The sequence below is a fragment of the Protomyctophum parallelum genome (genome assembly GCF_964188405.1).
Source record: "Protomyctophum parallelum genome assembly, chromosome: 20".
Lineage (NCBI taxonomy): Eukaryota > Metazoa > Chordata > Actinopteri > Myctophiformes > Myctophidae > Protomyctophum > Protomyctophum parallelum.
Window position 1 is genome coordinate 27,460,267 of NC_139718.1, and position 14,114 is coordinate 27,474,380.

At 41.5% G+C, this 14,114-nt stretch overlaps 1 protein-coding gene across 6 annotated transcripts in view; it reads left to right on the top strand.

Annotated features, from left to right (window-relative positions):
* Positions 1 to 655: 655 nt before the first annotated feature.
* The window catches only part of stxbp5b (syntaxin binding protein 5b (tomosyn)), a 39,334-nt gene continuing 25,875 nt past the window's right edge, over positions 656 to 14,114 (top strand). For all 6 annotated transcript variants that reach the window (XM_083792263.1, XM_083792265.1, XM_083792264.1 and 3 more), the window contains exons 1-6: positions 656 to 1,177; positions 2,411 to 2,508; positions 8,173 to 8,254; positions 8,807 to 8,907; positions 10,344 to 10,478; positions 13,825 to 13,888. In XM_083792263.1, coding sequence (XP_083648389.1) covers positions 1,040 to 1,177; positions 2,411 to 2,508; positions 8,173 to 8,254; positions 8,807 to 8,907; positions 10,344 to 10,478; positions 13,825 to 13,888 — 618 coding nt within the window. In that variant the 5' untranslated portion in view covers positions 656 to 1,039. The remainder of the gene's footprint in view (positions 1,178 to 2,410; positions 2,509 to 8,172; positions 8,255 to 8,806; positions 8,908 to 10,343; positions 10,479 to 13,824; positions 13,889 to 14,114) is intronic.

Below are 14,114 nucleotides of genomic sequence, written 5' to 3' on the forward strand. Positions count from 1 at the left end.
TGCACCACTCAAAAATAACATGTGCGTGCATCAGTACATGGCTTCAAACAAGTTGACATAATGTAAAGTTGTTTAAACATAAAGTTAAAACAACAAACATGGACACACGCGCACTGGCAGTCTGGCACGCACGCACACACACACACGCGCGCGCGCACGACAGCTGTCAAAAAGGTTTCCTCCTTGCCTGAAAGGTTTCCTGACAACCAATCAACCAGCCAATCACAGCGCAACCATCCCTCCGGGTTATGGGTTTTATACAGCGTCGCAGACTCGCAGTCCCGCCCCCTTTCATGACGACGAGAGACCTAGAAGTGAATTCCCCATTCTTTTTCCTCATAGACTTTTCAAAAAGTATTTGTATAAAGACGTTTACGCCGCGGACAAAGCCAACTCGGATCGTGACAAATCATTACAATAAACACAATGTTTTGGGCCGATCAAATATAGAAAGAAGGGGGAAAAAGGCAGGATACAACACTTTTTGTTTTGTTTTTCTTCTTACAAATTATTTGATCGGACCAAAACATTGTGTTTATTGTCATGATTTGTCACAACTCGAGTTGGCTTTGTCCGCGATGTAAACGTCTTTATATAAATATATTTTAGTGGGCGGGACAAGCGCTAGCAATGTCATCCGGGTGCCCGTGTGGAGAGCACTCAGCGCAGACTCAAAATACGCTGCAGTTCACTGCGTTTCCGTAGCCAGTTTGCTACCAGCTGAGCCCTGGGAAACAGCGACAGCGCACGGAAACGATTCCGAATCCGATCGAATAATAACGCCAGAAGAACTGGCACCACAAATGGCGGATTAATACCGATCTCAGAACAGACTTCATGACTCAATGTATATGGGCATAACGTGGGTGCTTTTGGACAGTGCGTTGGCAACAACCTCCGTAACATGTGAGATTAAAACGGCAAGATATTAACTGTGCGTCTTTAGCTGGCTAGCTAAGCGGCTACCCCTCCTGTCAATTTATGGTAGCTCAGTTGATGTGTTTTTCCTATTTGATTCTCGTCTGTACCGAGGGAAAAAATGAAGAAGTTTAACATTAGGAAGGTGCTGGACGGCTTGACAGCGGCTTCCTCATCCTCTGCAACTCCACCGCCGGGTACCAGGGAGAACGATGTTATCCAAGAGACCCTACAGTCCGAGCATTTTCAGCTCAGTAAGGTGGGCTTTCCGTTAAATAGCAGCCAACACAGTCAGATGACAGCGCGTGACCGATACCAACGTTGTCCTAATCTGTCAACAATCTCAGCATTGGTTATTGGGAAAGAGAACTGCTTTAGTGCATGCACCACGCTGCTGCACCAATATAATGCATTGTGAATGTATTGTCATTTTATTATTTGTTCGTTGTTATTATTGCTGTACAGAGACCCCCCGCGGGGACTGGCTTTTAATCAGCTGACTGGTCACCCATGCACGGCTGCTATTTACCATGGTTGTAGTTGAAGGCTGTATGTAGCCAGGCTGTCTTATTTACCACCATAGATGTTTGCATTGCATTGGATTTTTGCTTCGAGCCATTGATTTAGCCAGCTAGCCTAACCAGAAACACTGCAGCCTGCTGAAAGCAGGAAATCTCACAACATTCGAAGTTATCCCTAACACCCATGTGGGCAATTGTGGTTTTTGTCCAAATAATAATAATAATAATCATATAAAATAATGATAAATTAATGGTAGTGATAATGCTGACGCATACTTTCCTTTTACTTTAGTTTATTGGCTGTTTTGGGCTGAACATGTTACATGTGCATCCCTGAGTGCCAACTGCCAATCCAGCCCACCAATGAATGCTGGCTAGATGAGATCAGATTAGGTCAGGTCCCCCAGGTTACAGGGACAGAGCATTAGGTATTGCATAACCTGACGGCAAACTGTGTTTGGGTGAGATAAAGTGGAGAGCTGGGCAAGGTTGTGTCAATCCTAAACAACCTAGTCATGGATGCATGAGGGTTTTGACATTTTGTCCTGTTTTTGAAGCTGCATTGAATTGCTGAGTGTCATTTTAATATAGCCACACTGTAATTATCGGATAAATCATTCTGTGTATATGCAATTTATGCATGCAAACTAATTTGCAACTAAGTATTAAAACGTGAAAGTGAGGCTTGAAATGATGAGGCATGTGCTCTACAAATGAGCTCTTAAAGAGTAGATGAGATTTCCAATTACATTTTTGTAATGCCCTTGTTAATTTTATTTTATTAGTTTGAATGAGATTTGAGACAATTCCCTTGATGGATTGCTCTGATGGCAGCTATGTTAATATACATTTTCATTTTTCTTCCTCCAGTTGTGGCAGCTTTGCGCCACCAAAAAAGAAATAAAATCTTTGTGTAGTGGCAGATGATGGATTAGTCTAGTTCTAATATAAACTATGCTCTTTCCCAACAGACTGTGCGTCATGGCTTCCCACATCAACCGTCATCAATGGCTTTTGACCCTGTGCAGAAAATACTGGCCATTGGGACACAGAGTGGAGCTTTGAGGCTGTATCCTTTTATTTTATCTAAAGGCAAAAATGTATAAATAAATGGAAGACAAATACTTTTCTATCATGTACATTCTGCATATGATACGCCTTTTCTCAACCCCTCCAACTCTTAGACAAACACTCACATACACAAATGTGCAGCACAAACCCAAGCCTCAACTTCTCATGTTCCACATTAGTTCCGCTGCAAACATTGTAGCCGGCCCCATAATATACATGTTTATCATTACCGGATTCATATAGCACGTGACCTCCCCCCCCCCCCCCCCCCCCAACTCCTGTCAGTTGGCATTAGAAGAAGAGAACAAAAAAACAAACTTGGGGTGAGGGAAAGTGCTTGTCACAGTGGCAGGCAGAGCTAGCATGTGTTTTCTGTGCAGCTACAGTAGCAGCCGCCTCCTTTGGTAAAGCAGAGGCTCATTAGCGGCATCTCTGCAGTAGCATGAAGTGAACAGCTCCTCTGCCATATGCCGAGGAGCCAACCTCATCAACTGTGCGGCCCAGCCCATGCCAGTATGCCATTTCATATGTGCTGTAAACATCACTGGTCCTGCTGTGCGTGAATGTCGGGCCCATGCTCAATGTGCACACAATCAAGCTGCTGCCACACTGTAAGGCCCTCAGGCAGTTGGGAAGCCGGTTTTTGATTTGTGTTCATATTTGCACATACAAATGTGCCTTTTAGCCACTAATAAGCAACTTGAATGAGTTAAGGCAATGGCCAACAATATGTCTGCATACAGTATTCCAAAATCTAATGGGCCACCAGTGCCACTAATGGTTAATTGAACAGAAATGAACACTAGAGTATTTTACTGTGCATCTTGTTTTGCCTGATGCCTACTGTATGTCTTTCTGGTTAATTCACTATTGGAGGATGGACATTTGCAGTATCACGTCTGCTTATGTAGATTATTGTTCGAGGTGGATCCTGTCCTTGCCTTTATCCAGTATTGAGATTAAGAGAGCATTGTGTTTACAGGGGCAACTCCCAAAGAACACACACACACACACACACACACACACACACACACACACACACACACACACACACACACACACACACACTGCTTCCATGTTGTCCTAATGTGCATGTTGGAACTGATGGGATTACTGTCATTCAGGCAATTGGTCCATTTATCAAAAGACAGGCTGTATTGATCCACCTCATTGCCCCTGGAGTTTGGAAACACAGCCACAGCTCAGTAGTAGACATAAACTCAATGAGATGTCTACAAGCTATAAATGTCTACTTTTACAAGATGTGTCTTATAGTACAGTGTTTTAATCAGTACATAATTGCGACACGTCCCCGATTCCACATAATCAGTTTATCTTTAGCTGCTCTTAGCCATTAAAAACATAAACTGTTCTATATTTTTGGGTTGTTGGAGCCAATGCCAAATGAAGCATTCAAAGTGCTGATGATTGAATGTACATACTGTATTTCACGATGCCACTATTGACAGATTTTCTTTGTAGGTGTTGGTAGGTGAGGTTATGGCACTGCAGTGCTAATTAGACTGTATTTTCTTTAACTATGAACAATCGGTATGGCTTTTTACAAGGTTGCTTAATGGAACAACTTTACTTTTCTTTGAGCTAGTGTGCATAACACAAGTTCCTGTCCTGATGATTATCAGTTGCTGTAAGTGAATAACTGAGCTGTTGAAATGTCACTTGGTGAACCACACTGCTGTACCAACATGAGGAAGTCTTTATCTTCAAGACGGTGTAGTTGCATTTTTATTTCCGTGGACATTATGTTTCTGCCCCCATCCATGTCTGTGTGTACACAGCTAATCTCGTAAACCGCTGGACGGATCAATAAATATATACCTCCCCAAATTCTTCAGATCAGCCTCCCACTTTGCATTTTGGCCTTTAACTCTTGAATCATATGTTGTACTATTTCCTAACTCGAAAAACAGTCTAAATCCAAATTTCATTCTGACCCCTCCACGAAAAGGCCTCGTTGTCCTGAACCCTTATCTATCATTTATACATTATGGATAGTGTGGACTATCATATGACATAATATATATGACATATAATATATGTTTTTCATCTGTGGCATTCAGTTACTGTTGAGTCCTGTGATAAACGTATATCATTCGGACTTTTCATATTCCATTCCGATTGGCATTATTTGCCAAAAAACCCAAATTTGAATCGCCCATTGAGGGGCCTCTAAACAAAGCAGAGCTAAAAGTGACCCACAACAATGGTTGTTGGAGAAAGATGACAAATCATTCGTACCCAAACACCAAATTCGGTACAAATGATTTCAGAGTCATGTGACAATGCTGAGTGTTAACAAACTTGGCGTTAACAAATATTCCGTACTAATAGCCTGCGTACCAAATACCTGACTTAAAAACTATGCCCCTTGAGTCATAAACATGACTAATGCAAACATCATTAATGCACACAACGTCCAATCACTGGTGAAAATGTCATGTCTCAACTATTTACCATGTCAGAGATATTTACAAAACTGTCAGTTGGCAGAAAATGTAGCACGAAGACAATAGGGTGAGAGCTGAAAACAGCTGAGACAAAAGAAGATTGGGCTTATAAAACGGCATCAGTTCTGCCAAGTGCCAACCACTCAAACTTTGGCCCTATCAGATAAATTTGTGCACCAAGATGTTATGGGCTTAGGCAATAGTCATTATGACTTGGCTTATTGTGATGATGAGCCTCTAAGTTTCTATTCTACTGGGCGGCTGTGGCTCAGGAGGTAGAGCAGGTTCTCCAATGATCCCTGGGTCGGCAGTTCGAATCTCGGCTCCTCCTGTCCATAGATATTAAAAAATAGATGCCTCATTGGCCGCTGCAGTTCGTTGGAGCGATGTGTGTTGAAGGAGGGGCGGAAGAATTTCACTGGGGGAGGAAGTACGCCGGAAGTGTGGCAGGCACGTTACGTAACGCTGCCACTCAAGTGATTACTGGCCAATCACGGCGCATCTTTTCTGGAACTTACAGACCCGAACATGCGCTCTGTGATGGACGCTCATGCTTCCGCGGTGCGTCGCAAGGAATCTCGGGAATGTTTTTCCCTCCCTTGAGCACATACACTCCAGAGCCGGAAAGGGCGTCTAAGTGTCCTTGGCTTGGGCAAGACACTACTGAGTTGGTCGGTGTGAGCTTGCCACCATTGGTGTGTGAATGTGGGAAGTGAGGATGCTGGCGTCGACTGTTCGCCGCTTCATCTCCCATGTGTGAATGCATGAACCATTGTAAAGCACTATTGTAAAGTGCTATAACATGCAATTCATTATTATTATTTTGAGTTTGTATGAGATGAGACAGTTTGGCTTGTGTGTAATGAGGTGGTTTTTAACATGGAGCTGTTGCCTGTATTGTGAATTCAGCTCACTTTTTCACACTGATGCTAATCATTATCACTCATTCAGCTCAGTGCACAAGGAAGAGGATATATTCTGCCACAGTGATAAAATCTTGGTTTGGTTTCTTTCTACTTCTCTGCTAGTCTAAGGCAGCCAGACAAACGAAACCATTAGCCTACCTACTACAGCACATTGCGATAGAGACATTGTAAACACCAGGAACATTTGGTGAGTTGGTGTACATACAGTAACATAAATACAGCAGAGTAAATAGACATTAACTTGTGTCAATAAAACCTAAATGGACAACGTAGTTCTTGGAATTTTAATTAGCATTTTAATTGCCATATTTATTTTATTTTCTATTTGTTTGTGAGACGAGTTCCGGGAGTCTCAGGGTTTTGATTCCCCCTGCCTTGAATGGCATTTCTCAAATTGTATTCTATATTCTGTTTTACACAACTATTTTACCTGTTATTAAATAAGCTACATAAAAATGCTAGTGTAAAGATGCTACTCAGTGTATGCTCAGTGCTCACTGTGCTGCGACGTGTCTGCTTGTAGATCCGCTATTTTGTGTGTGCGACACCGGCACACAACTGAATGAATCAGGCTTTAACCCATTCTGGGCGGGAACCCCTTTTGGTGTTTTACCCTTTCAGGCTGGGAACCCATTTTTGGGTTCTGTACAGTATGTACACTGTACAGTATTCAAAAATGTGATTCTGCTAAATATTTGTTTTTCAGAAAACTTAGGTCAGGATTTAGAAGGCGCTTTTAGAATCGGCCTCAGGCCTATTCTAACAAACAAACACTGGACGGCAACTTGACACATTTTCCTGATTAGACTTCCTCTTTTAATGTAAGACAACTTATCCACACCACTAATGAATCGCAGCATTACTGGCCGAATGGATGCTCAATACACATCAATAATTACGACAAATTAAGAACTTGGAAGTAGCTAGAAGCTCAATCTAGGTAGTAAAGGTCAGGGGTGAAAGTGAGTTTAGTTGCCTGTGGTTGGCGCCAGTGTTTAGGTCCTTACAGTATGTCTGTGTTTAGTGTGTTTGCCTCTGTCCTTCCACAGAAGGATGCTCAATCATGAGCCTGTCTTTAAAGACCCCACCTTAGTTTGTTTAAGGCACTGAGTGATTGTTTGACTGTAGCTTTTGGTCTTGTTAATAATTATATTTGTTAATCCGGTTTGTATATATGTCTTTATTAATCCTGTGTTCAGAGTCAGACATGTTACTACATTTGTGTCAGCTGTAACACAACACTGGAAACAACGGGACATTCCTAGAATTCAGTTTGAGCAGTTTTTATGTTCTCTTCCTGATGCCTTTGTTTGCCATGCATAACGTGGCCTACTTATCTTGTCTATTTCGTGATAAATTTGAGATTTGCTGTTGAGATACTGCTCCTAGTAACAGTTTGTTTCCGGTTTTTATTTTTGTTCTTGGAACCATTTTGGAGCCCTGGTTAGGAGTCTAGGGGCTGCTAGCAGGGGCTCCATTTGATGACAAGAAGTTCATCTGCAGCAGTAAGGTGTTGCTCAAGGACACTTTGACACGTGGCCAGGAGGAGCCGGGGATCTAACTGGAAACCTTCTTATTCCAAGATGTCCAGTCACGCTGGCACATGATATTGATAAATATAACTTGTTTTAACTTTCAACATTTTTTGGAGAGCACAAAACATGTTCATATTGTGGTATAAGTCATCACTATCGTCAGCCGTGTCAGCTGGTACTCGTTTCTTGTTCTTTTCTATAGCTTCTACCACTTGACGGGTGAAGATGGTGCCATCTACCTAGTTAATGTTAGCTGCTGTGTTCTCCACTGTAGAGTAGACCGTAGCCCTAGTGGTTGGCCTGATTGTTTTTGCACAGACAAATTTAGCAGGCAGCTACCCTCTTACCTGTACTTAGTGGATGGATGGATAGATGTGGGCTTAGACAAGAGACACGACTAATCTGCCAGTTGCCATACAGGCTGATGCATAGAGATATTAATAAATGCTCAAGGCAGGTAATTAGTATGTATTTCCTTTGGCCAAGTTGTTGGAAAGCTGCCACCAAATGCATCCATGTAGTTGTAGGCTGTAATAAGCCTCGAATAGGCCTATATTTGGTTTGATATGATGACCCAACAAAAATGCACAGCCAGAATGTTTCAATTATTGCATGTTACACAACACAATGGCTTTTAAATCTTGTATTATGATGTCTTAAGTTGTGTATCGCTGGATTCAGATTTATTGCTGCATTCACCTCTCCTCTGTTCCTTGACTGTGGTGAACTTCAGCTTTGGCCGTGCAGGTGTGGAGTGCTACTGCCAGCATGAGAGTGGTGCTGCTGTCATCCAGCTCCAGTTCCTCGTCAACGAGGTTTGGTGTCATCCTCTGTTTGTCATTGGGGTGCATGTTCATTTCCATGCAGCCCCAGCCTGCCTGGCTCTGGCTGCCTGTTCGTTTGTCCATCCATTCACCCAACCCAACCACTCGTCTCTCCAGTGTATCTGCTCATCATCCATTATTTCAACAATCCACCGTTTCCTCCATCCTTTCTTTGTTCCTTAATCTTTCCTTTCCTCCTTTGTTATTTCCTACTGTACTTCCATCTTTCCTTCCTTCCGTCATCAATCCAGCCATCCGTCCATGTCCTGTTTTCTTGCTAGTACTAGGCAGCATTACCCTTACCACTACTTAGCAGTGCTTCTTCAATGTTTATAGGCCATGAATCTGCTCTAGCTGTGTGAAATGTGCTTTTAGTGAACAGATTGATTAAACAGTAATGTTATTCTTTTACAGAGTCTCTGTAATGGTCTCTTAGTTGTGTGCTCATGTTCTTCTTGCAAAACCACAGTCATGCCACAGCATGCCTCATTTATACCGGACAATTGGATTAAATGATTTCCCTTTCTTTAATTGTACCCCCAGGGGGCATTGGTGAGTGCCTTAACTGATGACAGTATCCACCTGTGGAACCTGAGGCAAAAGCTTCCAGCCATCTTGCATTCTCTCAAGTTCAACAGGGAGAGGTAAGAAGAGTTAATAAACATGACAACCCTGTAGCAGTACTTCTGAGCGATCATACATGCTCTGCTCTCAAGTACAGTCTGTGTCTGATTTATTATTAATTTATCTAGTAAAATCGGTCGTAAGCCACGTTCAGTGGTCTTTACATGTGTAATAAAGAATTGCAACGGTACTTCTAGAATCGTGGAAAATGCCACTCAAACACCCAGAGGTCATTCTCTGTTTAGCATCAAGTGAAGATGTTTGACACTGCTTTGGCAGATGGGAATGGCCTCCCTCTACCCTCAATACTGGCAAAGCATTTTTCTCAACACCAGCAAAAACCTGGTTAAGTTGGCTTTCCAGTTTCCACATCATCCATTTTGGTCTGTTCAATCTTTAATGGGGATGAAGTGTATGAGGCAGGTTAGGACTGGAGACTGCTCAAAGAAAGGTCACCAGAGCAGTAGATTTGATTTTGGTCAGTCATATCCATCTCTAGTCCAGGAGCAGACGGGACTATGTACATGAATGATCTTTTGAGTGAATTCAACTTCAGATGAGTAGGTGATCGATGCATTCCTTGTCTTAAATCTTTTCCTTTTTCTTTTAAATATCGTTTTTCCATTTTTCATTTTCTGTCAATGTAGTTTTTATTATGTAGTCTAGTCCCTATCACAGCTGACCCATAATGTTAGTTCTTGGGGAGGGTGTTGAGGTGCAGGTGTCTCCTACGATAACATGTGACATCTATTCCCCTGGCAATGAGGAGTTTCACCAGGATGACTTAATGCATGTGGAGGAACACAAACTGAAATGCATTGTGTCACCTTAACATAACCAGAGACGGTCTGCTGGCAGGATGACCTAGCTGTTGTCTGTAACCAAAAGCTCACAGCCGTGTACTGTATCCTGTGAATGTGTCCTTGAAACATTTACTTATTTGTGTATAAGAGTGTCATCTAAACATTCCAAAGGTTGAGTTTCCCACAACTTTATACTGTTAATTTTAAGAACATATCTTGTTCATTTGCACCCATCACCAACAGCAAATCTCCAAAATGTTTTTAGAAATATGTGACACATTGATATTGTTAACAAGTAATCATTTAAATACTGCTTTTTTATCTAAAGAAAGATGGATGAATCCTCTATTAAAGCCTCTTTGTGGTCCTGCAGAGCTCAATATTTAGAACATTGCTGCAATTTCATTGTCGGGGGTTTGTCTCCCACTGGGAGCACAGTGCTAAAAATAATATTCACTCATGGTACTCTAATGTGCTTTGGATAAAAGCATTCACCAAATGGCATATGTTGTGTTTATGACTACAGCATTCCACTCGACTGTCCCTCCCAGCTAGTAGACTCAAATCAGGGAGGTTGTAGTAGAAAACTGTAGATCATGAGCTAATGACAAGACTGGCTTGTTGTGACCGACAATGATCTCTGGTCTTTGCAGGATCACGTGTCTCCATCTGCCATTCCAAAGTAAATGGCTCTATATTGGCACAGAACGAGGAAACATCCACATCGTCAACGTGGAGTCCTTCACTCTCTCAGGCTACGTCATCATGTGGAACAAAGCCATCGAACTGTGAGTCTCTACCATGTTTTTATTTTATTTCCCCTCTCTTTCGCTCACCCTCGTCTACACTCATGCCGTTGAAGTGGGAAAACCGGAAAATGAATGAGGAAGTTTTAAAGGACAAAGGAATGTGCTATCCTATGCCTTCTGCTCCTGATGTGAGCTTTGGCCTATATAATGCCATCAGTGTCCGGTTAACGGAGATGAATACATATACTTAAATTCCCATGGTGCATGTGGCAATGGGTGGTTCTGTAACACTCTGGTGTGACCCATTTTATGTGATGTAAGTAAATCTCTCTTTAAAAATAAAATGTATACTAACTTTTCAAAAGAACTTCATACATTAAATTTTTTAAGTTTTAAGAAATAGTGAAAATAGCAGATCTACGCTATTTTCTCTAATTGCCCGGGAAGACAAAGTTCTCTGGGTCTGAAGCTAAAAAGTTTGGAAACCACTGCTCTACCATCCAACGACCCACTTGGTGTCCTGACAATAGGTGCTGACCTTAAATAATGCAAGGGATTATTTCATCAGATGCTGTGTAATGGTAAAACATATATATAATACTAGGAGCTAAAATTGGAAATACTGTAAAATACCATTGCCTCGAGGTGAGGTTGCGGCTGCCATGGGATAAATTGCAGTCTTAGATCTTAGGCTTGGCCGTGTCATGGTGCTGAAGTACGGTGCCAAGTGCCAACTCAGATTAATGCTTCACATGGAGGCGCTGGAGATGAGAAATGCTTTTCTGACTTATTGCATGGATGTAAAATGGTAGACTGTTGTAGAAAAAGCAAAAGTGTATAATCCTGAGCTTTAATTTAACTCAAAGTGTACAGCATCAAAATCAGTTTAACAGTTTAACCCTATATCGGCTACTTGAAGATAGCTGATCTACAAACTCACAATGCATCGTGATGCGACACATTGTGTGCTTGTTGATCTGAAAAAAATCAACTGAACATTAATGATGTAATAAATGTGTAATATTTCTGAGATTTTTTAAGAACGGAAATATAGTATGGTGGTCTCTAGCAATAATATTTTCGGACAGGGGTCAAATACATTTGGGGGTCTATGACCTGAAAAAGTTCGAGATCGACTGCCGTAAGGGTCCATTTGACTAGATTTGTACACTCAAATTTGGTTATGGGTAAATTTGGTTTTATTTGTACACTGAGTTACAAATGGATTAACACTATTTGTACTTATTCTTTTGTGCTATTTGATGCGTATTTTATTTTACCTATTTTAGAACACTGTCATTCCAGGCAGCATCAACTTTATGCAGTTTGTGGCACTGGTGACTCTGCAATTTGGTTGAATAACATTTTCCACACGGAGAGCTCTTGGCCATAGACACATTTTATACACACTCGTATCATATTCAGCTCCTCCCTTCATTGGTTGCCAGTACATTTTAGAATTTATTTTATGATTTATTTATTGACTACTTTTAAAGCCATGTGAGGGCTGGCCCCAAGTTACATTTTAGCTATGTTAAAGCCCTACCCTCAGATCGGCAGGCAGGGGTCTACTGACTCCTTTTAAAGCGAAACTCGTTACCATGGGTGATGGGGCCTTCGCAGCCCGGGCACCGAAACTATGGAACGCCCTACCCCAGAACCTGAGGGATGCAACCTCAGTGGCTGTCTTCAAAACACATTTTTTACACAGGCTTTCCCATAGATAGCCTGTTGTTTATTATGTGGTGTTGTTTTATTATATTGTCTGTTTAATGATTTAATGATGTTTTGTGCCTTTATTGTACTGCAGTTTATACAGAATTACAGAATTTTGTTCTGAAAAGTGCTCTATAAATAAAGTTTATTATTATAGTTTGATGGAGGGTAGCCCAACCAACAGACTCAAAACCAAATCCACAAACCTAAACATCAAAAGCCTTGCTCATTACTGAATTTGCAATTTGCCAGATAAGATAATATCGCCTTTTAGAGAAAATAAAAATGTAATAACCTATACCGAAGTATTTTTGAGTTTTCATACACCTCAGTATTTACATTTTTATACAATTTCATAAAAACATATAAGACTGATAATACTGTTCTTATTTATACTGGTCATTTTTGGTGGTGGTTATGTTAGTCGACACTGTGGTCATCAGCAACCAGACCTCAACATTTGCCCAACAATTTTATTCACGACTTCATCCTTGTTGATTAGACCATATTGACTCATCTGCAGCACTAATGATGATCACTATCTTACTGGAGCCAGGCCACATTCAGTGGTGACACTGCAGTTAGACTAGACCTCCACCGGTGCCCCTTCTCGCTCTCTGTTGTCATGGCAACACTGTCTCGTCCTACACACCGCTGCTGTAATTTTGCACAGACCCTCATTCGACCCTCTTTCTCAATCGGTCTTCCTGTTTGACTCTCTGAATCTCCTGTCGTCATCACATCATGTGACTTTTCACTCATATAGTAAAGTTTTAATTTAACTCTCGAGGTTAAAGTGGAACCTTATTTGTCCATTTGGTTACATTTACACTTTGAGTTAAATATGGATTTACTGTACACTCTGTCTCACTGGTAAACAAACACTAGCCATGCTCACGGAGTGAGATTCAAATGTCGTCGCAGTCCTGCCCCCTTTCATGATGACGACAGGCCCCGAAGAGAATTCCCCATAATTTTTTTTCCCATAGACGTTTCAAAAAGTATTAATTTAAAGACATTAGGAAAAGAAAATTAAGTGTTGTACCCTGCCATTTTCTTTTTAATTATTAGATTTTTCTTGTCATTATTTGTCACAACAAGAGTTCGCTTTGTCCAAGGCTTTTTTGAAACGTCTATGGGAAAAATGAATGGGGAAATTCTCTCCCGGGCCTGTTGTCAGGGGCGGTACTGCAACGCTCTATAGCCTGAAGGGATGTGATGCTCTGAATGGTTCAGAAACATACAGCCTTCGGTTTCAGCCTGAAACTTCAAAATTAAATGACCGAAAAAGACATTGCACCCCTACTTTAAATGTTTCAGCCCTATTGGACTTAACAGTCCATCTAAACTACTGTATTTTTATACACATGTACTGTGTGTCTTACATTTAATACAGTATCACACTCCATATGCACTTCTGTAACTTTCACAACCGAATAAAAAACAGATTTTATCCAAATTGATTATTTGTTTGTCATTGTTTTCTCTCTGTCTCTGTCTCTGTCTCTGTCTCTGTCTCTGTCTCTGTCTCTGTCTCTGTCTCTCTCTCTCTCTCTCTCTCTCTCTCTCTGTCTCTCTCTCTCTCTCTCTCTCTCTCTCTCTCTCTCTCTCTCTCTCTCTCTCTCTCTCTCTGTGTGTGCCCCCCCCTTCTTGCTGCAAAACCTCACAGATCCACCAAGACACACCCTGGGCCTGTTGTTCACATCAGTGATAACCCCATGGATGAGGGAAAGGTACGTCAAAGCAGTACACTTGGGGTAGCCTTGGTACCCAGGCTTTTATTTTCGTTGGCATTCAGCTCAAAAATGAAAGCCTGGGGGGAACGAAAGACATTTCCTGGTCTAGGAGCGGAGGGGGCAGGGGCGGGCGCTCATATTAGTGAACCAACATTATCCACGGACGGACGGGACGTACTACTTAAGAAGTTATTAATTGCCTTGATTATATATATATATATTG